Source organism: Juglans regia, chromosome 13 (assembly GCF_001411555.2).
Source record: "Juglans regia cultivar Chandler chromosome 13, Walnut 2.0, whole genome shotgun sequence".
NCBI classification, from domain to species: Eukaryota; Viridiplantae; Streptophyta; class Magnoliopsida; order Fagales; family Juglandaceae; genus Juglans; species Juglans regia.
The window spans coordinates 1,317,995-1,345,176 of record NC_049913.1 but is presented as its reverse complement, the minus strand read 5'-3'; the positions used below and the strand labels follow the sequence as shown (position 1 = coordinate 1,345,176).

Genomic DNA, 27,182 nt, shown 5'->3' with positions numbered 1-27,182 from the left:
CTAGCAAGCTGCATGCAATTAGGACCTTCCCTTTGGCTTTGGGACCCAGATCATGATACGTACCCTAGCCTCTTTTGTCTTCACCAACAACCTTCCTGGCCTCTTTACGTCCCAAGCTAGGCACGTGCAGTAGTACTCATCTAGCAAATTAAGACACGACTTATACTAATCATGCATAATTAATGAGAGAGAGTTGAGCAGCTTCGTAGAAAATTAAAGCTTGGTCATCGTGATTCATGATCTTTGATGGTGAGATCAAGTGAGGCGAGCTTTGCTACTTTTTTTTTCCTTTGAAGAAGAGTCTGTTTTAGCTAGAAAGAGAATGGGAGAGAGGGTGACCTTTCTTCAAGTTGGGGGCTGTCCAATCTGGGATGACAAGAGACTGTCGTATAATATATATATATATATATATGTATGTATATGACCAGTATTAATTATCATATTTAAGTTAATTAATTATAAAGTCATCGGACATAGAGTCTAGACCGGTAAGTAAGAGGTGACCCTTTAAACCTTTTTTCCCTGCTTGGGGTTACATACTGCATATGTTCCTGCTTCTTTTTCATACACTTGTCGTCTATGATTCCCCAACTTTAAAATAAAGTCGATCCGTATGGTGTTGGCCTAGAGAGACGATTCAATGCTTTGTTTGTGTAAAGCTTGAGCACTGAGATTGACTGGTATAAAATGTTACCATTTATAATGCCCTGATCGTAATTTGTTTACCAATATTAATTCCATTATATTAAAATTATTATCAGTTTATAGAAATGAAAATTTTAATTTTTTAATTACTATTCCATTAAATCTTAAAGAATTAGCTGGGGCTTCTCAAACTTATATTTGGGCTTAGAGGAGTGCATGTTGTTGGGCTCAACTGAACGGCAATCCCCAGTTCAGTGAGTTTTTCTATGGGCCCAATTCTTGGGCTTAAGGTCTGTATTCTCTCTCTCGCCCATCACGGAGAAAGGTTTTAATTTTAAATCAATACAAGGAAAGGTTTAAAAATAAAAACTGCCATTCTTAACTCTGTATAAATGTGTGTGTAAAGAAAAAAAAATCAGTCATTTTCTACTGTTTTCTGGTAATTCGAAAGCTCCGGTCATTGAGATCAATCGTCATGGCCATCGATATCTCAGCTTTGGAAGAAAGGTTCACTTCCTGTTTTACCTCGGTGTATTACGACTTTAATTTTGTTTGAATATTTGGCTGAACTTTCAATGATATCGTTGCAGTTGTTCAATGTTGTGTAATCCGATTATTCTTTTATTTTGTTTTCGTGGAATTTTTTATTCGTCTCTGCATAATTTGAATTGCTGGTTGTAGACAGGGCGTGTTGTAGTAAAATTTACGCTCCAAGTTTTATTTATTTTTGTAGTTTTTTTTTTTAATTCGCTTCTGGATAATTTGAATTTCTGGATATAGAGAGGGTGTGTAGAAATAAAATTCACCGTTCAAGCTTTAAATTCATGGAAAGGAGTTTGCACTTCACTACAATTTAGACAGTCCTAGATTTTAGAGATGGAACTTCAATTCTATTGCTTTTTAACTAACTTCTATTATGGTCATCAAGGGTATAAGAGACATGATTGTCATTAGGTGTTTCAAGGGCCTACTCATTGTGACCATTTAAATGTATTGGGGCTTGTTTGGACACTGGGTTATTGCAAATTAATCTCGGGGAAGTATGTGGAGGTTTTTTTTCCTCTTTAACAGCAGCCATTTACTGTAAAGGCTTTGCATTTTGCTTCCCCCCCCAACCTTGAACTGGTTACTGCAATTTTTTTTCCTCCCACTAATCTCTTTCATGTCCAGTCTCTTGCTACACCTGGTCTTCTTTCGACTTCTTGCTCTCCGACATCTCCATTACTTTGCATCAACTTGTTTATGATCTAATTTGATTGAACCGATCACCTTGTCTATAGGATTGATTTATTTCTCGTTTAATTATTCATTTATTCTTTTGGTTCTAGGTACATTGATTCTTGCAAGAAGCATGGTGTCATACCTAATACTGCAATTTTGTCTGGTCTATTCAAGGTTTGTATCAATTGTGTTGTGTTATAGGTAAACAATTTTAGTTTAATCATTCAATTTTAGTGGACGTTCTGTCTGGTCTAATCTGGTTTACTTATTCAAATTTTCTTTTCTTCAAAACGGGATATTATCATTGGCTCATTGCTTTTGTTATTGTGCATGTGGATGTTGCATGGATAACACACGTATGAACACAAATGTGTAATTTGAAATAAGTTGCTTTAGAGATTGAGCAGACAGTCTGCCCGAGCATTTTTAACTAATTAAAAATTAATACTTATCAAGTTTATCATCTGATTCTGATAGTTTTAACTCTGTTTTTCCTACCATCTTAATTTTTCCTAGAACGTTATTAAAAATTTTGACACTGTTTTGTTCTTATGTTTAGATGCAAACTTCTTCATCTCTTGTAGAATACTGCAAAGAAAGAATTAACATCTAACATTTTCCTGAGCAAGTTTTATGAATCGAGTTTTGTATGCTGGATGAAAATTTTTTTTGAAGTAATTTTGTATCTTGGAGACTGGTTCTAGTGAAATGTCAGTTTTCTTTGTTTTTCAGGCTGTGGTGAAGAAATCCCGCCATGAGCCGTGTAGCCTGGAAATTTTCTTGGACCATCTCAAGGATACCGATTTTCATCCACTTCTTGACATATTTATGGAACTTGATGCTTCAGAGATTGAAGCAATTGACGTACGTAATGAATCATCATGTATGTTTGATGGAGAATATGCTTTGTCATTGATGCGTGCTGTCAATCAAAAGCTTCGACGAGTTGATCTCCAAGATTTTTCATTTGGAAAGAATTTCTTACGGTATCTATTGTTCCCAGTGCCTTATTCTTAATTCATTAACGTAGTTCCTAATTTATTTCATCACAAAATATCTTTATTTGCCACCTTTTTCTAGCAGTAATAAGATAGTGAAGCTCTACGATTTGGCCCAGGAAAATTCACTCCATTGGAAATTTGATATTTGAGAACAAGTGAATTTGATTGACTGGGTACTTCAGTTTGAATTCAGGATAGTTGAACACCTGTGTTATAGTATCTTCCATTTTTTGAAGAATTTTTCTTTTTCTTAGACTTTCATTTATATTTGTTTCGGCAGTTTCCATTTGTAGTGCCATCTGCTTTGTATAAAGTTTCCATTTGCATTTTGTCTGGCTTACTTATGCACAAAGAATTGGTTCTGTTTTTCATGGTGTAGAAAAACAGTGTATCAGTTGACAAAGTTTATGAAACTACAGGTCTTGCAAAGATAAATGACTTTTCATCACTAATTTAATTTTACTCTCAGGGATCTCTCTAAGAGAGGTTTGCCATGCCAAGTCTTAGCCTTGAGGTCTTCACACTTCCGGAAGCTCAACATAATGGGGGAGTTCAAGCGGATACACACCCTTAACCTTGACTTCAGTACTTCACTCACTAGTTTCAAGGAAGATTGTTTTACTTGCATGCCCAATTTGATGTGCCTCTCCATGTGTGAAACGAGAATTATAAATCTTTGGACAACCATTGCCGCACTTTCTAAACTCCCTTCTTTGGTTGAACTTCGGTTTCAGAATTGGCTGTGTTGCAATGATGCTGGGCCTTCTGCCACATCATCTGAAGGGAGATTGGATAGCAGAACTGATTTTTGTCAGTCAAAGAGTGCTCCTTACATTGGAGCATCATCCGTTGATATCGGTGTAATCACAGATTATAACTCAACCACGGAAGAGGCACTCGGGAATTTGTTTTCACTTAATGATGTGGTAACAAATCACGAAGCTCAATGCATGATTGAGGATTCATCAGATGATAGTGATGTCGATTTTTCCTTTCGCCAACAAGAACATGGTTATAGGGAGCTATCATCCACTTTTTTTCCTAGGTTGAATGAACAGTTTGATCAGCTGAATGAGGTAAAGCAGATTGTCCTTTCCCTTAAAATAATTGTCTGTAATCATAATGCAAGATAGGCAGTAAAGTTTATACTTCTACTTTAGATAAGATTCTTTTAGTTTTCTTTTGGGTACAGGGTTATAAACATATATGTTTCTGTTGTCTATATATATGCATCATAATGAATTTTTAAAGCACACCCATGCGTACATGCGTGCGCGTGGCACACACGCAATATTCTTTTGTTGTCTGACTTCGTGACTCGTCTGGCAGGTTTCTTTTGACCCATTACACAGTCAAAGTGGAGAAGAGTCTTTGGCAGCTGCCTTTACAAGGCAAATTTCAGACGTCACTTTGAAGTTTGTTTCTTGTCATGCCTCACCGATATGCTTTGAAAAGCACTATAGAGACTACATGATAGCTTCATTGCCCCGTTTGAAAGTTTTAGATAACTTGCCTATCAGAATGATTGACAGGGAAAATGCTACAGTTACCTTTTCAAAATACTTTGAGTATCTACCGTACAAAAGGAAGCATAAAGAGAGCGTCGTTAGTATCTTACAGAGGCGTGAACTAAGAGCAAGTCACAGTCATATGCAGAATCCAATGCAAAAGTCATCATATACTCCTGGAAAGTCAAAATATTTTTATACCAGGTCTCTTTGTGCTGCTAAAGTTGGGTCTTCTGCCTGGCCTTTATTGCATCCACTTTCAATTAGAAGCAATGGTTTGGGAAATGAAGGTATGGGCTTTCGTCCAAGGCAGTTTGAGTATCATCCATCTGATTCTAGCCTAATGGTCTTTGGAACTTTGGATGGTGAAGTTGTTGTAGTCAACCATGAGAAAGAACAAATTGTTAGTTATATCCCATCACTTGGTGCAATGAACAGTGTGCTGGGACTCTGTTGGCTCAAGAAGTATCCCTCCAAGGTATATAATTTCTGCATGGAATGTGTAAAAGAGATCAAATAATAGTGCTCTACTATTCTATAGAATATCCTCTGCAATTACTATTTCTCTTCTGGGAAATTATTACTTCATTTTATATTCGGACGGTGCTACATCATCAGGCTTTTGCTTGCTTTGTCATTTCCTTTAATATTTATATGAAGCCATGCACAGATAGATTACATCAAAATACAGAATTGTTGTGTGCTGTGGCTAGTAGCTTTGCTAACAGCAGGATGTGTTATTTGAGTTCTCATCATTAGAACTGTTTGTAATCATACTCTCAAGTTAGGGATTCATTCCAAACTATGTGCTGGTCACTAGGTACCAGCTTAAGCCAGAACAATTGGCATTCTCCATTGGTGAATTTGGAGCATTGGCTCTATGTCAATTTTATGTCTAATGAATATGGTGTTTCTAATTCTGTTTTAACTTTTCCCCTGGTGAATGTCAGCTCATAGCTGGTTCGGATAATGGTTCATTGAAATTATATGATATCCAACATATGCCAGCAACTACTGTGAGCATATATGATAATAGTGCTGGCTCTGTCTCCTTTGATGAGTTCGACCAACTGACGTCTGTTCATGTTAACTCTACGGATGAACTCTTTCTTGCAAGTGGATACTCAAGAAATGTTGCATTGTATGACTTAAGCAGCAGAAGACGCTTACAGGTTTTCACTGATATGCATCGAGAGCATATTAATGTAGTGAAGTTCGCTAACCATTCTCCCTCCATTTTTGCTACTTCTTCCTTTGATCACGATGTCAAGTTGTGGGACTTACGGCAGAAACCACTACACCCGTGTTATACTGCTTCAAGCTCTAGGGGAAATGTGATGGCTTGCTTCTCTCCAGATGATCAGTTCCTTCTTGTTTCAGCTGTTGACAATGAGGTAATATTTGGATGGATTTACAATATGATTTGAGGGTGTTGATTTCCTTCTATGTTCTGAAATATCCAACGTATACTTAGGTCTTATCCTAGGTGTTTGGTTCCCAAGTCTCAGACTTTTAAATGCTTGTTGAGATTGGTCCAGGCACAATAGAAAGTGTCTTAGTAAACTAGAAAGTTTGTTAGAACCTGCCTTGAAGCATGGCCATCGAAATGGAAGATTTCTATGAACAGGATTACGCTGCTTTTTTTCCCCCTAAAAATTTTTCGCCATGACGTTTTCGCCTTATTTTACATGATAAACTTTGATTACTAAATTTGGTATATCGCTGGTGTGAAGAATTTTTTGTGATACAAGTTCGACACCCAATATTAAAGGGCCTTGACATGCACAAGACTAGGATGGAGTTCTGAACCAATGCCATGAAAGCCTCATTTGTGAATTTAGCCGCCACAAAGTTTCAATACACTCTAATATGCAAGTGGTAGATAAAGGATGCATAGTGAATGGTCATTCTGGATTGTTTCTGTTGAAGATTGTTTGTGGCATGGTGGTCTGTTTAGAATGAAGGAAACAAATGATATTTTCTAGTGGTGGAAGTAGGTATTGACTGGGTTCTTGGGATAATAGCAACTTAGTTGCTCTTTGGTGTAAACACGTACTTCAGTCTATACATCAGACAGACTCCATTTTGGTTATTGTGAATTTTTTTTTTCAAAAATGTGCATTAGAGTTCAGATATATGTTCATCTTTTTTTCGTGTGTGTGTGTCTATATATATATATATATATATATATATATATTGTGCGTAGTCCTTTATTGCTGTACTTATTGACATATTGATCATCATCATCTTCTTTTTTTAAGAGGTTAAGTGGAATTGAGATATCATGCGCTTTGCCAGGTTAGACAACTTCTGGCTGTTGATGGGAGGCTCCACTTGAATCTTGAGATAGCTTCTACGGGAACCTCTCAGAACTACACTCGTTCCTATTACATGAATGGAAGGGATTATATTATCAGTGGGAGTTGTGACGAGCATGTAGTCCGCATTTGCTGTGCCCAAACTGGAAGGCGTCTAAGGGATATCTCTTTGGAGGTACCTCATATTTTTATTTATTGTTTTGGGCTAAGCTACAGTATCACAATGTATGAACCACTTATGGGTATGGATACAATGTTTAAAATGATTTAATACTGAAATACAAGAAGCGTCTGCCTTTGTGACGTCAAACTCTATCATGTTTGTGGAGCTTCATTGTTTCCCGAGAACCACAGGAAAGAAAAATGACGGCTTTTGTCTTGCAGGGAAGTGGCTCAGGATCTATGTTTGTGCAATCTTTGAGGGGTGATCCTTTCAGAGTGAGTTCTTTATTTTACTTCTGGTGCTTTAATAGTCAACCCTCTACTGGTAAATGAAGCATACTTCTGGAATGATCCCACATTCTGCTAGCGCCATTTAATGATTTCATATAGTGCTTCATTTCAATCACATTGCTTGATAAAACATCAACATTGCCAATGCATGTTGCCAGTTGAGACACAGAGCACTCACTTCTACGCTTGATGCCCAAATGTTTCTCCTATAGTTGTGGGTGTATTTGTTTTCCTCTTAATTTAGCTATTGAACTTTGACTTGGATTCTTTTGATGCCCTCTTCTTATGTCCCATGACATGTCGAGTTTTTCAAAATAAAAGCACTCATAATTTTTACTTGGAATTGTTGTTTTAACTACCTCACAATTAATTAGTATATTAACATATTCATGTATGATAAGACGTTAAATTGATGTATGCCCTTTTCATATCATTACAAATATCATGTACCGTGAAGAATCAGTTTTAGGGTTTGTCTGTCACGTCACTAGTACACATTTAAGGGTGAAATTGTTGTGCCGGTGCTCATGCAATCTTGATGTTTCCACTATGGGATACAAGTTTTATTTCCCTTTGTTTTTTTCAATGTCTTTGCATCCAGGATTTCAACTTGAGTATTTTAGCAGCCTATACACGTCCAAGCTCAAAGTCCGAGATTGTCAAGGTAGAAGTCCTATATTGTTTCCTTGATGATGTCAGATGTCCAATGTCTATCTTTCTGTGAAATTTAAGATATCTAAGTTACAATCTTGACAGGTCAATCTGCTGGAATCAAGTGACTCTGCCAAGGAAAATTCTTTCAGCCGGAATTCCTGCCCATTCAATAGTATGGGAGGTTGATGTATATTCTTTGTTTTGTATGTATCTTTTCCTTGTACATATAGTAATACTGCTTCTCTTATCAGTTTCTGTTTATTCGTTAACGAAAAGGCTGTTATTAACTTATTATAGTAGTATCGTGGGACATGTAACTATTTATTTTCCGAGTCCTAGTAAATTGCCCAACGCCAATGATGGGCTGCTAACTTAGTGCATGGGGCACACTATCTTCCAGTCTTGGAATGCATAAATACCGTGCAGTCGTTTGAAAAAGAGCGAAATTCACTATTAAAAAATTAATTTCTTTTTCATATGAATCTCATATTTATTTATTTTTTTCAAATCGACTGCACGATACTTACGTACTAACAATTATAAATATCCTTTCTCATAAAATATATACAAGTTTCAAGAAAAACAAGACTTTGAAAAAGGAGGTGTACTTGGTTGGTTTCTGCATGCATGTAATAGTGGTTGCAGTGTTTGTATGTGCTATATCTTCTGGAGCAGTCATTTTAGGTAGATGACATGCGGACAAGCTACCTATTACTCAGAATACATGAGCCTTGAGGCTTTCCTTTTCTCTCTTTTGGATGGAAGATAAATTTTAAAAGTAATTGCTTTCTGAAGTTTGCTACACAAGTTATGGACACGTGCGGGAATATGCTATATATAATCTCAGCTTTTTCTTTTTACATTTCTTGGATCTAATTTTCTTTTATGATCAGTTGAAGCCTTGGCTTTCAATGGGCTGTGCCTCGAAGTGAAGCTTATTTAAGTCGTAGATTCAGTATTTTTTATTTTATTTTTGTTGCTCATTATCTGCTATTGCAGAGTCGACCCTGCATATAAGCTGATTTCAGGTGGATGCGTGTGTCAGCTGAATCAAATTCAACTCATCTTAAATTAATTAATAATAAGATTTATTATTTTTTTATTTTTTATAAAAAAGTTAAACCTATCTCATATTTTAACTTAAAAAAATTAAACTCATTTCAATCTTAATTTTAGTATTTTACACAACTCATCTTACATCCCAATGTATTCTAGTGGCACGATGAGATCAATAACCTTCACGTTGAAACAAGTGTCGTCACTTTACCATGAAGATTTATGACTTTCTCAATCTTGAGAGAGAGAGAAGAAGGGAAAAAGGAAAGGAAAATATTGGAAATAGGGTTAGCTTCCTTTCATGGCACATGCATGCAGAGAAGGACAAGGAAGTACTAGCAAGCCTTCAAAGCGTCAGAAACGCGGGGCAGAGAGCCTGAACCACAGCTCATCACGTCCTATCTGCTACCGAAGTAAGTTACTAATATGCAAGACCTTCCAAAAGCTCCAGCTGTTCCCTCACAGCATGCATTAATATGCAAGACCTTTCAAGTAAAAGCTGCCACCTCTACTTGCTGCTATAAATGCCCACTTAAGTTCTCGGCGCTAACAACTCACAATACTCTTCATCTAGCTCTGCTTCCTCTTGATCGTCTTTCACGCACACACATTCTTTAACAAGGCTATAGATCTTTGCAGGCTCTGATCACAAAAAGTCCACGCAAAAATGAAGCTCTTCTTTGCCACCCTGCTGCTTTGTTCTCTTCTCCTAAGCTCCTCTTTCTTGGAGCCCGCCATGGCTCAGTCAGGTGACTTTCTTGTTTCAAAACTTCTTCATGCTCTTTCATTTTTAATTTTAATTATTTTTTTGCTTGTGATGGTAATAGTAACTATTGAGTCACTTGGATTGGACATGTCCTCCTAGCCAGTCTTTTGCTTTTCATTTTCCCATTTCATATGCGGGGTAATAATATTAATGTTAATGGCTTTTGCTATGGCTGTGAAAGGATTTTGCAGCAACAAGTGCAAAGACAGGTGCGCAAAAGCAGCGGTGCAGGATCGATGCATGAAGTACTGCGGGATATGCTGTCAGCAGTGCAAGTGTGTTCCTTCGGGGACTTATGGGAACAAGCATGAGTGCGCTTGCTACAGAGACAAGAGGAATGCCAAGGGCAAGCCCAAATGCCCTTGAAAATGGCTGTTTTAGAAACTTGTGTATGAATGAACAGAGAGATTGAAGAGTGTCGAGAGAGAGGTGCGGTGCATAATAAAGAGTAGGCTTCCAGTTTATTAGTTGGTCTTAATTATGTATGTCATAGTGAGAGAGTCCAACCACGTGTAATAAATAATGTTTCTAGTATGGCTTTCATTTGGATAGACTGGTCTGTCTTCTTTTTCTCTCTCGTTCCTGAGAAACTATGGGCATGTCTTTATTCTCAAAAGGAAAAAAAAAAAAAAATCCCAATTCAATTGAACATTGTCTGTCGATCTATTTGCTTATTATTAATACATGTCAAGATAAGAAAATCAATCGGTTAGAATAGAACACATGTTGCTCTGCACAAAAATTAAAAATCCACTCATCTCTGTGGCCAAAAAGTAGAAAATACAATGTATTGCATTTCTCAGCATGGCAATTCTCTGTCTTCGTCATTTTGAGCTCAATGTATATACCGTTCCAGAGTCAGATCGGTGCAAATAAATCGCAAACCAAAAGAAAAAACACAGAAAAATCTGTGAAACGGATAAAAGATAGACTCATCCATTATATAATATAATATATATATCCATTTTTAATATTATTTTTAAATATGAGTTATTAAATGTTGGTAGTACAATAAAAATGATAAAATAAATAATACAAATATAATCTATGGTATAAATAAAATAATGAATATGTACGTGTTGAATCTTTTGATACTTGTATTTAGATGAGCTTGCTTTCATTAAACCCGGCCCGTTTTCCAACACCACATTCTGTCCCGAAATAAATTTCAAAAATTTCATTTACCAAAGAAAAATAAAACATAAACGACGTCGTTGTATAACATTGCATTTGCCTGGCCTCTCCCCCAAATCTGTGTCTCCATCTCTCCCTCCCTGCCTGCATTTTCATTTTCTCTCAGAATCATAGAGCGAGGAAGATCTCTCGGAGATCAATAATGGAGAACTCAAAGGTTCAAGAGGTATATATATCTCTCTGTTTATATATACATACATATATGCGTACTGTATGCATAGGCATTATCTAGTGGTCGTGGTATGTGATGCGCAGATTCTGGAGAAGCAAGTGCTGACGGTGGCGAAGGCGGTGGAGGACAAGCTGGACGATGAGATCTCAGCCCTAGATCGGCTCGACATGGACGATCTAGATGTGCTCAGGGAGAGGAGGTTGCAGCAGATGAAGAAGATGGCGGAGAAGCGGAGCCGTTGGATCTCCCTCGGCCACGGCGAGTACTCCGAGATCCCTTCCGAGAAGGACTTCTTCGCCGCCGTAAAGGCCAGCGACCGCGTCGTCTGCCACTTCTACCGCGACAACTGGCCCTGCAAGGTTCTTATCGTAATTTTGATCGCTTCATTTTTCAATTTTTTTCCTTTGTGGTTCTTCATTTTGTTTGTGTGTGAGGGATTGATATAAATGGCTATATGATTAATTAGAACACGACCTTTCCCGTAATTCAAATAGAGTAGTAGTTATAATATCGGAGAGCAGTGATCCAAGTGCAGACCGACTCCAATCTATCGCCCTTTCAAAAACTAAAATTCCACTCGTTAACCCAACTTTAAGAAAGCGGCATTGATATCCTGAAGGAGGTTCGATCGAAATGTAGGGAAACAAATTCATGTCTGAAGTCTATTTACAATCGCAGGTAGTAGACAAGCACTTGAGCATATTGGCAAAGCAGCACATAGAGACACGTTTTGTGAAAATCAATGCTGAGAAAAGTCCATTCTTGGCAGAAAAGCTCAAGATCATTGTTCTTCCAACCCTTGCCCTCATAAAGAATGCCAAAGTTGATGACTATGTGGTACGCCAAAGAAACAATTGACTACAGTGCGTACCTTCTATTGTATGAGACTTCACTCTTTCTAACATTTTGGTGTCCAATATAATGTGCATCAGGTAGGATTCGATGAGCTTGGTGGGACGGATGAATTCAGCACAGAGGAACTGGAGGAAAGGCTGGCTAAAGCTCAAGTTATATTTTTTGAGGGTGAATCATCACTGAATCCAAGATCTGGGTCACAAGCCCCAAGGAGCGTCAGGCAAAGCGCAAAGCCGGACTCATCAGATTCGGAGTAAATCAGTGTTGCTTTAGATTGTGATTATGAATCAGTGAGCAAATATTTTCATTCAAATGAGCCTTAGTATTCAACGCCTACCATGGGGAGTGGGCACTCTTGTGATCAGAATTTCTTAGAGCAACACTACTAATGTGAGATTCTACCATCAGTTTTTTTGCTTGCATGCATTAATATATAACTTCATAAGCTTTCTAAACATTCGAATAGTTATTAGTAAAATTTTAAAGTTGTTTTCTCTCTTTAGAGTGGTTAACTTGTTGAAACTCATCACTTTCCCAGAGCTTCCATGCTCTGTTCCTCTAGTTCAGTTGGCTGAGATGTTTGTTTGAACTCGCTGCAAAATAATTCCAGTTCCAGTTCCAGTTCGAGTTGGAAGCTCTATTATGGAATTATGGTCGAATAAAAACTCAAAACCTGGAAAAACAAATGTCAAAAATACCTTTTGTTTCCTTCATGTTCAAGAAATTTGTCATCCAAGTGATCAAAATTCGTTAACACCATATATATTATGCATGCTCAAGATTATACCAACATCTCTAGCAAGCTGTGAAATCTCTCGAAAAAATTACATATCAGAAAATGCTAGATTAGTGTATAACAACAACAGGCCGTGGAAGACCCAAGAATATACAATTCACTCAATAGCTTGTAAGGAAAGCATTAAATACTTTCAAAAAATGCCATCAGAGCAAATTGATCTCCTGCAGCCCAAAGTTCAAACTTACGACCTAAAGCGCAACACAAAAATGAACAGCTAGCAATAACAAATAGTTTAAAGTCCTAACTATATTGATCAGGGCGGGAAATGCAACACGCGACAGGGAAATGCAACATGTGATCATAATTTCAATCGTTGCTGCTTTCCTTTGGTTGGGGCAAGCACGCATTTCCCATGAGGATGGCTTTGCAAAAGTGGTCTGTAATGATCGATTAGATCCATAAGAGATTGGTGGACGGACCCCTGCACTCGTTGAAGACACAGAAAATGAAAAACAAAAGAAAGTAAATCCCCGGGAAAATAGCTAGCAGATATTATGGGGGGAAGCATGTCTTCATGAAAGCAATGCATAGCACATATCCATTTCAACTGTCTAAAAAATAAGGTCAATTTCTTGAAATTTCATTTGATTTAGAGCTATTTCAGATCAACATGATAGACTTCTAACGATGATAGTGACGCAATTAATGTAATCCTAGACTTTGTGCATGCAAAAGAAAAAAAGTGGTGTTGTTTGTTTAAAAATCCATTAATTCCATATGTTAAAGAACGCAAGACTAGTGACTAATATGGGATCTTCTAACCTTTGAAACCGCCTTGGCAGTCTGAGCAACATAATTACCCCATTGATCCTGAAGAAAACTCAAGAAACGTTCCGGATCAATAGAAGTAAGCTCCCGAATAATCCGAGCGGAAAGCTGTTCTCCAAATTCAATCAAGCATTTTTGCACCACATGGCTGCCATGCTTGTTCATAGAGAGAGAAAGAAATCTTCCTTCGAGCTGCGCATGTATAGCTTCTGCAGCAAGTGGCATCCTCTGCCCTATTACGTGCTGCACAACAAAGTTCCTAAAACGAAAAAAATAAAATAAAAATTGATGGTGTTAGATAAGAAAGGCTCCATATTGATCGAGTGGAAGATGCAAGGCACCAAAAGGAGCATCTGACTAATTTTAAGACTTCAAACCCTTTTCTTTTGAAGGTTTGAAAAACAGAAGTTACAAAAAAAAAAAAAAAATGATGGGCGTTGGAGCCTTTTAAAAGAGGCCAAAGAAAAAGAAAATTATAATACACGATCGAGATACTGCATTTCGAATACGGTTAATCTTATTCTTCGAGATGCATGCATGTATTTTAACACATGAGAGAAATGGAGGGGGTCAAGATGAACAAACCCAAAAGAATCTTCTGAAAGGAGTAGCGCATTTGCTACTATTTTAGCCACAAGACGCTTCCTAGTTTCTCCAAAAGCACGATTGACACACTCTTGCATTACACAGCAACCATATCTGTCTGTTGCAATATCAAAACAGTTCTCTGCTATCTCATTCATAATAAGCTGAAAACAGAAGGAAAAGTTATTTGGAATCACAGAATTTAATCTAAGTCAAAGGTACATTAATATTGTCACCTGGCTTCAGAAAAGCATTGATATATATATATATATATATATATGTTTGTCATGTGTGTCTAAATTAATACATATGAGAATTGTTATTCATCATTCTTTTTGCCATCTTTTTCCTGCCATCGATTGAAAAATTGTTTATCATTCAATCATTTGATGTCACATAAGAGAGAGGATGGTGAATATAATTTATATATATACTGCTATTAATACTGTTATTAACATAAGATGAACGCCAATATTCAATCATTTGATATTTTTGTTTAAATTTAGCCATTAGGCAACTTAATTCAGTAGAACCGCAACCTTGGGTAAAGAAAATTAGATGCATGCATGTTGTAGAGGCATATATATATATATATATAATACGCATTAATTACCTCGTTGTCTTGGGCGGGGAAAAGTTCCAAGCACTTCTTAATTACAAACTGACCACTCGAGCTCTTGGCCAAGGTAAGTGTTAAATTCCTTATAGCCCATTTTACCAAGGATATGTGCTCCGGGGTCAAATGCTCCAACAATTTTTGCATTGACCGACTTCTGCATTGATAAATTTCAAAATAATTTATATAAATCCGAGAAGAATTCTCTCTAAATTGGGCCAAACAAAAAGGCAACTATATTTCCATCATAATTTTGACCCAACTTTTTTTTTTTTATAGGCATTTCGACAAACAATTAACTAGTTAAGTAAACGAGTCATACCCTTGGCTATCGGTGCATGTATACTTTAGTTTTTGTTCATTACTGATCAATGCAAGAAGAATTTCAGTCAGCTGTTCTCCATTGCTTTCTTCGAAACGCTTCTGAACGTGATGAGAGCTACGCGGGTGAACCATTAACGCGTGCAAATCGTCACTCCACTTCTCAAACTTCTTCTGAAAGAAAGCATACCCCGGCCAGCTTCGGTCTTTGGCCACCGAGAGCAGTTGGCCGTTCAATTCTTCTATTGAGGGGTACGACGTTGGACGCTGTTGTGACTGCTGCAATGAAAATATCCCAGCAGACCTCAGACCATTACTGGAAATTCCCCGACTTTGGAAGTTGGAATCAAATCGAATCCCATTACAACTCGGAGAAGACGGCCAAATAGGATAATCATAACTCATTGTATCTGCAGATTGTCTTCCGCGATGCCAATCAAACACATTGTTAATGTTGGAGCTAGAAGAGGACGCAGACTGGTTCTTTCCTGTCCCAAAACTTGGGCCCGCACCAGATAAATTTCTGTGCAGATAATTGGCAAAACTTGGCCGGGAGCTCGAAAGTTCATAGTCATTGCTCAATATTAATGGCACTCCACGGGGCCTTGTATCATAAACCATATGTCCCATCACTGCAGACCGAATTCTCATCGACTGCAAATGCTGTTCTCTCAACTTCTCCAAATATTGCTGTCCTTGACATTCTTGTGCATGCGTTGAAGGAGCAAGACCTCCGGCCATTACATAATTATCATCGAAACCGTTCCCTAAAGATGGCCCAGTAGTACTACCACACCAGGCATCTTCTTGAGAGGCCGGTGGAGCGAGAAACGAAGATTGATGAGAAGGAGTTGATAGGGTTAGCCGCCTCAATGAAGTTTCAAGGCCTTGTTCAAGAAGGGTCTCGTAATTGAGACCAGGGTTTAGGTCCATCCCCGAGATGGCGTCTTGAAAATTAACGCTCCCAGTGGTGGGGATTTGGTTTTGGGAGATGGGGCGGGTTTGAACTCTAGGGTTTATTATGGTTGTTTTCAGGTGAAGGGAATTTCCAGACGAACGGTTACCATCATTGTGGTTTGCCAGGGAATCAGCAACGACAAGGCGGTGGCTTTCCCGCGGTGAAATAGAAGAAGGGTCAATAGGCTTTTGATCAGGCATGAAACATTGGAAGTCTGAAGCTTGTTTCTCTCCCTTCTCCATAGTGTAACGCAAGGGAGGGAGGGAGGGAGGCAGGAATGGAGAAAAATTAATCAAGGGTTTGACTGAGAGAAAGAGAGCAGTAGAGGTGATTAATTTTAGGGAGTAAATATCGGGAATTTATATCTGCGCGTGGGTTGATCAATCATCTTTAAAAAACCTGATTAAGTTTATAGAGACGTGTTTGTAACAAAACTGATCACAATAAAAAGATCATGAGTTATCATATATATATATATATATATATATATATATAGATATGGAAATATTGAATCCATATTCCATCCATCGGTTTGTTTGTTGAGGAAGATAGGGTTTTTGGGAGCTGGTGAGTTGCAATCTCTATCATGATCTTCTCATAAAACGATCATAAAAAGATTGACGCTGAGGATGATGATGGTCTTATATAGAATTATCTGATCATCACTACTGCTTAATTTCGCTCCAAGTAATTTCCCAAAAAGATGAGAGAGATAACATAGTTACGTGGATTTCAGCAAGTTAAACTGCTTTTTATTGATAGCTACGGATCCTATATGCATGAAAATATAAACTCTTGATGCTTGCCCACGTGCTAGCTTCCACGTACGTAACATTATCATTCTCTCTCAAACTAGTACTAGTCTTTTTTGACCCTGTACGATTTTTCCCTCATTATTTAATTAATTTGTTTAGTGACCGATTTAACAATACTTAGTTTATAAATAAATAAATTATAAAGATCATGTTTATTGGTTAAGAGAAATCCATTGCTTGCGAAACTGTTGAGCTGGTTAATGATGATGACACACCGAAACGTTAGCAATTAAAGAAGAGACCAGGTCTACTACACTGATCTAGAGCCGATCGTAAGTATCATTTTTTTAAGAGTTCGTGTTATATAGAAATCCTTAATTCTTACGTATTATAGTAATTAAAAATATATGATTTTATTTTTTTATTTTTTTATTTTATATTTCAATTTAATATGAAATATAAAGATAAAAAAGTAAAATCAAAATCATATATTTTTAAATAGTGTACAGAATGTAGAGTTTATGTTTAGAATTTTTTTTAATAATTTTTTTTAATTTTCTTATTGTTAATTAAAATAAAAGATAGTTCTTCTTTTTTATTGATCAATCTTCTCATTTTATGATAAGTAAGGTTGAGCATCTGTTTAGGTAAATAATATTGTCTTTTAAACGTTTATTTGTAAAAAATATCAATAATGATGATGACTAGACTAGTCACAACAAAATAATGTACTAGTAAAGTTTTAAATACATTATTTTAATTTATAATATCATATTTGATACAAAGACATTTTAAAATATATCTTATCGTGAATGGAAATTTTTTTGATAAACTAGTGATGACATGCAGTTTTCCTTTAAAAAAAAATAACGGTAGAGATCATAAGTATCGCTTATTATATTAATTCAGTTAATAATTTGACTGCATAGGTTTATGGTTTTGCTGATCATCGCTGCCAGAATTACTTCAAAAGTACATTTCGTACGAAGCTTGGCATGCAAGTATCTCTTTCTTCATCTTTCTTTTCTTTTTTCGTATTTGTTTTTTTAAATTTCATGGGCATCACTTTGCTTTCAATAGTAATTTAGGCATCCAACTTTAATCCATAGATAACAGTTATATATAAGTATTTTCATAACATGATTACATGAAGCCAGTCATTTTTTATGAGGATATACTCAGGTTGTGTTTGAATGTTGAAGTGAGTTGAGTTGAGTTGAGTTGAGATGATAAAATATTGTTAGAATATTATTTTTTAATATTATTATTATTTTGAAATTTAAAAAAATTGAATTGTTTATTATATTTTGTATTGGAATTTGAAAAAGTTATAATGATGAGTTGAGATGAGTTGAGAGTAATTTTAGAACCAAACGAAGCCTCAGTTTCTGTCTCTACCTCTTTCTTTTTAATTGAAAAATAGATGAGATAAGATCAAAATTAAAAAGTTGAATAAAATATTATTATAATATTTTTATTAATATTATTTTTATTTTAAAATTTAAAAAAATTAAATTATTTATTTTATTTTGCATTGGAAGTTAGTAAAATTGTAATAATTAGATAAGATGAAATGAAATATTTTTTGAAAACAAATGAGCCAAAAAATGATTTATCTTTTTATTTTTTTAAAAAAACTTGCAATCCATCTCATCTCATTATTATAAAATTTTCAAATTTCCACACAAGATATAATAAACAATTAAATTTTTTCAAATTTCAATACAACTTTTTCAAATTTTCAAATAAAATATAATAAATAATTCAACTTTTATTCTACTATTTATAAACTATCTCAATTCATCTCAACTCATTTTTGAATCCAAATCACTCCTAAAGTAGTAGGATGGTCTATATCATTTTCTAAAAAATAATTTTAAGAGAAAAAGAAAGAAAGAAATAAATAAATAACACGGGTGTTGAATTAAACAACGGCTTCATTTTGACCTTTTTCTTTATGTGCTGCTGCATATATAAAGAAAGTAAAAAATAACAAAATCTGCAAGATTGTACTTGCAACAAACAAAGCAACACTACAAATATGAACTCTCCATTTGCTAGATCACGAGTTGCCTCAACTTGCATCTCTGATCTCCCTCCCTGCCTCTTTATGAAGCTAATTCGTTATGGGCTCGTGAACTCTTCTATATACAGATAGGAAGCAGTTTAAAAGAGGAGGAACTTTCAAGCAGCTTGCCCGTCACTAGAGGCATTATTCTCAGCACTGCTTGTCAAGGATAGGAGTTCCATAAGCTCCATTCGATACTCCAGGCCTCTGAGCAACAGCATGCACCTATTGGGGGAAAATGGTTGCATCAGTAAGAAAGAAATACCAATTAAATTCAGAGTTCAACATGTTGGCTGAATAAAAAGAAATGTGAACAGGTAGCTTTCTTCAGAATTCTGAAGGAAGAAAAGGGGAAAACAGGAGGGACCCCAGAAAGAATCGCTGAATTTTTCAAAATTTAGTCAATAAGTGGACTTTCATATGGCTCATATCCAAGAAGTGCTAGGGAAATTCACAAATGAACACAATTCAAAACAAGCTCAGCACATTGCTGGATCAAGTTTTCAATCCCAAAAAACCAGGGAGAGAAAAAAGAGATGGACTAACAAGAAGAGGAGACGTGCCAGGTAGTCCTGATTCAGTGAAATGAGGAGTTGGAGTTGAAGTGAGGTGTTTTCAACAATCTCAGCACAATCTTCATTTCCTACATTCACTGTTCCAGTTGGGGAATTCGCTAATAGAGAAACTTTAGAATGCATCTTGGGAGAGAGGGTAGCAAGGAGTGTTGGAAATATTTTCAAAATAATTAATTATATATTATATTTATTAATAATATTTTTAGATTTATTTTAGACGTTGTGAATTATTTTAGAAAGAGAGGAATTAAGGAAAGTTTATAAGCAATAACTTATGGTTATAATATTATTGGTTCTACGAACCTTCATAAGGCAATCACTGGCTTGGTGGTGTTAGGGCCATTGGATTACTCTGAAGGCATGAGTTCGAGTCACCCCTTTGACGAAACGGTTTTTAATTTCTCCTCGCATGAGAAGCAAAGCTCCAAGAGGCATGCAACGCATGGGCTATAGATGGGCGCGACGCATTGATGCGGGCGTGCACGAGGCGTTGCAATGAGGGGGCTCCATGCGCGAGGCGATGCAACGCATTGGAAAGAAAAATTAAATTCCCAATGAGCGCACGCAGTGATTCGAACTGGTGCCATCCAGTTGAAACGAAAGCCAGGCGACCATTGGACTGAGTCCAATCGTTGTGTCATTTGGCAGCAAAAATAATATATGTACTTGTTCTGAACAGTTTTCAGAAATACGAAGAGTTATAACTTTTCGTTCACAACCTTTGGTTATCTATAAATAGACCCATTGGCCTGCCATTTGAGTATGACAGAATAGAATTTCGAATTCTCTCTCTCTCTCTCTCTCTCTCTCTCTCTCTCTCTCCCAAGTTCTTCACTTCTTCGTATTATTAGAATTTGTTAGAATCTGTTTGCTCTCGAGAAAACAGATTTCTAATTTTCTTGGTTGAATAGCAAAATTTGAGGGTATTCGGGGTCTAATTTCGTGTGTGCATAACGCAGTTAGATAAACAGACTTGTTCTGGGCTTCATTGTATCATGGAGGCAAATTCGCTTGTAACCCGTGTGCATACCGTTATTGGTAGGGGCGAATATTGTCTTAAGGAAAACGACATTGTAACGCGTCTTGAAGCAAACTTTCTCTCACTATTGTCTCTTTTGCAGCCCCTTTGGTCCAACAATCTTAAGACAATATTCGATTACTAATGGCACATAGTTTGAGAGAGTTTGCTGCGGATTTTGTTAAACTTGAACGTTTTGATGGAGCCAATTTTCGACGCTGGCAAAAGAAGATGCAATTTCTCCTGGCCAGTCTTAAAGTGGTGTATGTTCTAACCACTCCTAGGCCGTCTGCAAATGAGGACGAGACAATTGCTCAAAGTCGGGCAAGAATTAAGTGGGAACAAGACAACTACATCTGCAAGGGTCACATCTGCAATGCAATGTCTGACACATTGTTTGACGCGTACCAGAACAAAGCAACCGCCAAGGATCTTTGGGACGCACTTGAGGCTAAGTATCTCTTAGAAGATGCTACAAGTAAGAAATTTCTGGCTACCAAATTTTTCAATTATAAAATGGTAGACTCTAGGCCTATTGTTGAACAATTCAATGAAATTATGCATATTCTTGATCAATTCACTCAACACAATATGAAGATGGATGATTCTATATCGGTTTCATCCATTATTGATAAACTTTCTCCATCATGGAAAGACTATAAAAGAAGTCTAAAGCATAGAAAGGAGGAAATGTCTCTGGAAGATCTAAGCCAACATCTTCGTATAGAAGAGGAAATAAGGTTCAGAGATGGTAAAGAAGAGCGTGACTCTTTGACCTCCAATATGCATATGGTAGAGGAAGGGAAGACTCACAAAATTGAACAACCCAAGCAATCCGGATATGAAAACTGGAAGAGAAAGAATAACTTTGGAAGAAAACAAAATTACTTCCAAGGCAAGAATAAGAAGAAACTGAGTGTAAATTGGTGGATTGACTCAGGAGCAACAAGACATGTTTGCAAAGACAAGAGTTTGTTTAAAAAGTATGAGTCGGAAGAAGATGGATGTGTTATCTACATGGAAAATTCATCCACTTCTACAGTTAAAGGCAAAGGCACAATAGATTTGGAGTTCACCTCTGGAAAAGTGCTTACTCTCAGGGATGTATATCATGTACCAGAAGTTAGGAAAAATCTTGTATCTGGTAGTCTTCTGAATAAGTATGGGCTTAAATTAGTCTTTGAGTCAGATAAATTTGTTCTGACCAAAGGGGGTAATTTTGTGGGGAAGGGATATATGAGTGAATGCATGTTCAAACTCAATATTAATAATAAAGTGAATGTTTTTGTTTATATGCTTGATTCATATTCTTTATGGCATTGTCGTTTAGGACATATTCATGCTAGAAAGCTTGATAACATGGTTAATTTAAGTTTAATTCCTAAATATGCTAAAGATATGATAGATAAATGTAGAATATGCATGCAAACAAAAATTACAAGAAAACCTCTTTCTAGAGTAGAAAGGACTTCATCTTTATTGCAATTAATACACAGTGATGTATGTGAAATGCATAGCACGCCTACTAGAGGAGGTAAAAAATATTTTGTGACTTTTATAGACGATTTCTCTAGATATTGCTATGTTTATTTGATGCATTCAAAAGACCAAGTTTTGGATAATTTTAAATCATATAAAAATGAAGCAGGAAATCAATGTGATGTCAAGATAAAATGTCTTAGATCCGATAGAGGAGGTGAATATCACTTTCCTGCTTATTGTGAATCTGTAGGCATTATTCATGAAACTACTATGGCTTACACTCCACAACAAAATGGAGTGGCGGAAAGGAAAAACAGAACTTTAGTAGAAATGGTTAATGCCATGCTTACTAATTCTGGTTTAAACAAAAGTTTTTGGGGAGAAGATATGCTGACAGCATGCTATATTTTGAATAGAATACCCCACAAGAAAACTAAAGTTTCTCCATATGAATTATGGAAGAAAAGAAAACCAAACTTAAATCATTTTAAAGTTTGGGGTTGTCGAGCCATAGTTAGATTACCTGAACCTAAGATAAAGAAGTTAGGATAAAAAGTCATTGAGTGCATTTTCTTAGGTTATGCACATCACAGTGTTGGCTATAGATTCCTAGTCGTGGAACCTAACAGTTCTGTTGATGTCAATACAGTGATTGAATCCAGGGATGCTGAATTTTTTGAAAATAGATTCAGTGAAATTTCACTTTTTAATGATAAAATAGTGGAATTAGACAGATCACTTGAAAATAATGGTGAATCTGGTGAACCATTTGAACCAAGAAGGAGTAAACGAGTAAGAACTGAAAAGTCATTTGGACCAGATTTTGTTGTGTACTTGGTAGATGGTACAAGAGATTCATCTTGTAACCAAATCATGATTACACACAATGTTGAGAATGATCCTATGACGTATGAAGATGCTATGAAGTCTCAGGATGTAGCTTTTTGGAAAGAGACTATTAATGATGAAATGGATTCAATCATGGGTAATAATACTTGAAAATTAGTAGATTTTCCCCCTGGTTCGACATCTATTGGTTGCAAATGGATTTTTAAAAGGAAACTGAAAGTAGATGGAACAATTGAAAAGTTTAAAGCAAGACTAGTAGCAAAGGGTTTTATCCAGAAGGCAGGGTTAGATTATTTTGATACCTACGCACCAGTTGCTAGGATTGCTACTATCAGAACTTTGATTGCCTTAGCAGCCATCTACAAGTTTGAAATCCATCAAATGGATGTTAAGACTGCCTTCTTTAATAGTGAATTAGAAGAAGAAATTTACATGGAACAACCCGAGGGGTTTGTCATGCTTGGCCAAGAACATAAAGTTTGTAAATTAGTTAAGTCACTTTATGGACTTAAACAAGCACCAAAACAATGGCACGAAAAGTTTGATAAAGCTGTAGTGAAAAATGATTTTAGGATACATGAATATGATAAATGTGTCTACAGCAAGTTCAATGGAAATAAAGGTGTTATAATATGCTTATATGTAGATGACATGTTGATTTTTGGCACTGATAATATGAGTATTGAAAGTACTAAGAAATTTTTGTCATCAAATTTCGATATGAAGGATTTGGGTATTGCAAACATGATTTTGGGTATTAGAATTATAAGAAATAATAATGGTATAATTCTAACTCAATCACATTATATTGAAAAAATATTGAAAAAGTTTAATTACTTTGATTGCAAACCCATGGCTACACCTTTTGATTCAAATTTAAAATTGTATCCTAATACTGGGAGAGCAATGGATCAACTTGAATATGCTAGAGTTATTGGTTGTCTAATGTATGCTATGACGTGTACTAGACCTGATATTGCATTTGCAGTGGGCAAACTGAGTAGGTACACTAGTAACCCTAGTCATATTCATTGGATGTACAAAGAATTTTCAAATATTTGAAAAATTCCATAAATTATGGTATTGAATACAGCGAATTTCCTTCGGTAGTAGAAGGATACTCAGATGCCAGTTGGATAACTGAGCATGATGATCACAAGTCAACCAGTCGGTGGATATTCACCCTTGGTGGAGGAGCAATCTCCTGGGGATCAAAGAAGCAGACATGCATAACAGACTCTACCATGACAGCAGAGTTTATAGCATTGGCTTCTTGTAGTAAAGAGGCAGAGTGGCTGAGAAACTTATTAATAGAGTTTAAAGCCAATATAATAAAATCACCAATAATGGAAACTCGACTCAACTCTTGAACATATCAAGACTTGAGTTCAATGAGCAAAGTACATTATATGTTCGTGATTTGCAAGCATTGTGATATTTAAATTAGTTTTCAAACTAATTTAATCATCCCAAGGCTTGAAGTGCTTGGTACTGTAATGAAAATGAGAGGTTGAGCAATAAGCTCTTAATAGACTTATAACATGGTTATGTTAAAGTGTTTAGTTACAGGACACTTTCGATAAGTCTACCTATATGAGTGTCAGGGGTGGTGCCGCCTCCTATGCGAATTAAGGCTTTGTCTCTAGAGCGCTCATGAAACCAGGATATAGACACAAGGCCAATCCACGTGTCGGCTTTTATGAACTACCCAAAGAAAAGAAAATTTATATGTGAGATATATCCAGCTAATCGTATAAAATCGCTAGTTCAAAGCATTGTCTACTATGCCATTCCGGTTAGCTTTGATGTATTTTCACTATGTGAAGGTTCAAGTCCAAAAGACACCTTCATTTATGTATAAGTTTTCCTATTCCAACCAGGATGTATTTTGAAAATGGTGGGGGATTGTTGGAAATATTTTCAAAATAATTAGTTATATATTATATTTATTAATAATATTTTTGGGTTTATTTTAGAAGTTGTGAATTATTTTGAAAAGAGAGGAATTAAGGAAAGTTTATAAGCAATATCTTATGGTTATAATATTATTGGGTCTACGAGCCTTCATAAGGCAATCACTGGCTTGGTGGTGTTAGGGCCATTGGATTATTCTGAAGGCTTGAGTTCAAGTCACCCCTTTGACGAAACGGTTTTTAATTTCTCCTCACATGAGAAGCAAAGCTCCAAGAGGCATGTGGAAGGCATGCAATGCATGGGCTAGATGGGCGCGACACACTGATGCGGGCGTGCACGAGGCGTTGCAATGAGGGGCTCCATGCGCGAGGCGATGCAATGCATTGGAAAGAAAAATTAAATTCCCAATGAGCGCACGCAGTGATTCGAACTGGTGCCATCCAGTTGAAACGGAAGCCAGGCGACCATTGGACTGAGTCCAACCGTTGTGTCATTTGGCAGCAGGCATAATATATGTACTTGTTCTGAACAGTTTTCAGAAATACGAAGAGTTATAACTTTTCGTTCATAACCTTTGGTTATTTATAAATAGACCCATTGGCCTGCCATTTGAGTATGACAGAATAGAATTTCGAATTCTCTCTCTCTCTCTCCCAAGTTCTTCACTTCTTCATATTATTAGAATTTGTTAGAATATGTTTGTTCTCGAGAAAACATATTTCTAATTTTCTTGGTTGAATAGTAAAATCTGAGAGTATTCGGGGTCTAATTTTGTGTGTGTATAACGCAGTTAGATAAACAGACTTGTTCTGGGCTTCATTGTATCTTGGAGGCAAATTCGCTTGTAACTCGTATGCATACCGTTATTGGTAGGGGCGAATATTGTCTTAAGGAAAGCGACATTGTAATGCGCCTTGAAGCAAACTTTCTCTCACTATTGTCTCTTTTGCAGCCCCTTTGGTCCAACAAGGAGGCCATGTACAACAGATCAATAGATTATTTCTTTTAATTCGGGGGACACAATAGCTTCTGATAACTCAGCTACCTGTACATAGAACAATTCGTATTGGGCATAATACAGACTCGCATGAAAAAATGAAAATGAAAGAAGCCAACTCAAAATTAGCTTCAAGTTGAGGGGTAAACTCGATTCCTGGAGTCATTGCTCAAGAAAGGTTTTGCATGCAGATGGGAGCGGAAAACTAGTGTGTAAATAACACATCCAGACCCCAAACATTAATTCAGGAAATTTTTTATAATAGTCAACAATATGGTACTATCTTATAATAGAAAAAAAACTACTAAAACATTTAGTGTAGAAGCATGTCGCTAGAACCAGCAGATATCCTGCACTATGCGGTCCAATAGTTAACTATTACATGAGGAAAAAACAGCTACTGCAGTCCAGTTGAAGCTTCAGCCCACGAACCCATCAGCTTCCCAAGCCCATGTCCTTCTTTATTCCCTTACGGCCCAGCGCAACCCACTCCTCTTCTAAATCTCCCTCATTTCGGTCGAGAATTCACTTTCTACTCATCATCCTAATTTCTATAGTACTAGGTGATTGAAAATTATTTATTATATTATTTTTATAAACTTATCATTTAATGTCACGTCAAGAGATGATAGAAGGATAATGAGAGTTGGAATGATGAATAAATTTTTTCTTCCCAAAACCCTAGTTCTCACCCACAGCTTTAGTCTTCCTCAAGTCTGCTACACCGATCACCTCTTGCCCCTCTTGCCCTCGTGAAACAGAAGAAGAGGGAGGTAATAAGAGAGGAGCGACGATGACGAGGTTGCCATTAGCAATGACGATAACCACACCCAAGACTTCCCTTGCATCTGTCTCTCTTCTATCGACTCAGTTCAGCCAGAACAACCATACAAAAAGAGGCACATCGAGGTAAGGTCTGGGTCCAAATAGTCAAAACAAATCACATGCGAAGAAGCTCAGGTCTCAATAAGAAAAACTAAGAAAAAAAGACTTATCTTTTTAATTATCACTATTTAATTTCTTAATAATAATAAATAATTTTTCGGTTTTGGAACTGGTTGTTTATTTTGTTTTCTGAATGCAATTCGGTTTTCTAAAGCCCCTTCACTGATCCATGGATGACTAGAATTATATTTATAGTTGTAGTGTATAATTTTCGCATATTTTATTTGAACAAATATATAAATTTAGAATTTACATTAAAATATATATATATATATATTTTAATAGTAACTCGTATTTTTTTAAAAAAATACAAAAATGTTACGACTATTATCCTATAACTCGAGATTTTAAAAAATAAATAATTGTTGATGGGCTAAATTCAAATATACACTCCTACAAACCTATTCTAAAGAATGGGCCTATGAACCTGTAGATTGGGTTAGGCAACACGGCCCAACCTAAAGAGTTCCGACTAGACTACCCTCAGAAGAAAAATCGAGAATCCAACGCCAAAAAACGGTGATACTCAAACCTGCCCAATGGCTTCCAAAAGTTCCAATGCCTACATGTGCACTTTGTATTTTCTTTGTTATTGGTACTAGTTGTCCTGTAATAGCATTGAAAATCTTGACTAATCTCGGAGGTGCATAAGTTATGCTTAGGCTCCATGATGGTTGTCTTTGAATTTT

General features: G+C 36.3%; 4 protein-coding genes across 5 annotated transcripts; 3 read left to right on the top strand and 1 right to left on the bottom strand.

Moving 5' to 3' along the window:
* The first annotated feature begins 1,009 nt into the window (after positions 1–1,009).
* LOC108996385 lies at positions 1,010–8,175 on the top strand. Of its 2 annotated transcripts, none has more exons than XM_018972254.2 (10): positions 1,010–1,152; positions 1,974–2,040; positions 2,599–2,852; positions 3,337–3,943; positions 4,197–4,853; positions 5,326–5,769; positions 6,674–6,868; positions 7,078–7,131; positions 7,748–7,810; positions 7,903–8,175. In XM_018972254.2, exons 1-10 carry the CDS (start codon positions 1,121–1,123, stop codon positions 7,984–7,986), a joined length of 2,457 nt encoding a protein of 818 aa, XP_018827799.1. In that variant the 5' UTR covers positions 1,010–1,120; the 3' UTR covers positions 7,987–8,175. The 2 variants fall into 2 exon arrangements, with proteins under 2 accessions (XP_018827799.1, XP_035540771.1); XM_035684878.1 differs by having other exon boundaries at positions 1,045–1,152; positions 2,582–2,852.
* Positions 8,176–9,358: 1,183 nt separating this feature from the next.
* Positions 9,359–10,172, top strand: LOC108996183 (snakin-1-like). Its single transcript, XM_018971951.2, has 2 exons — positions 9,359–9,605; positions 9,804–10,172. The coding sequence occupies exons 1-2, from the start codon at positions 9,524–9,526 to the stop codon at positions 9,986–9,988; spliced, it is 267 nt and encodes an 88-aa protein (XP_018827496.1). The 5' UTR covers positions 9,359–9,523; the 3' UTR covers positions 9,989–10,172.
* A 625-nt stretch (positions 10,173–10,797) lies between these two features.
* LOC108996420 (thioredoxin domain-containing protein 9 homolog) lies at positions 10,798–12,300 on the top strand. Its single transcript, XM_018972311.2, has 4 exons — positions 10,798–10,982; positions 11,072–11,347; positions 11,667–11,825; positions 11,921–12,300. The coding sequence occupies exons 1-4, from the start codon at positions 10,959–10,961 to the stop codon at positions 12,098–12,100; spliced, it is 639 nt and encodes a 212-aa protein (XP_018827856.1). The 5' UTR covers positions 10,798–10,958; the 3' UTR covers positions 12,101–12,300.
* Positions 12,301–12,580: 280 nt separating this feature from the next.
* Positions 12,581–16,213, bottom strand: LOC108996206 (putative pumilio homolog 8, chloroplastic). The gene is made up of 5 exons (XM_018971978.2): positions 14,934–16,213; positions 14,609–14,768; positions 13,996–14,159; positions 13,405–13,669; positions 12,581–13,063 (listed from the first exon to the last, which is right to left on the bottom strand). Exons 1-5 carry the CDS (start codon positions 16,130–16,132, stop codon positions 12,941–12,943), a joined length of 1,911 nt encoding a protein of 636 aa, XP_018827523.2. The 5' UTR covers positions 16,133–16,213; the 3' UTR covers positions 12,581–12,940.
* Positions 16,214–27,182: the final 10,969 nt, after the last annotated feature.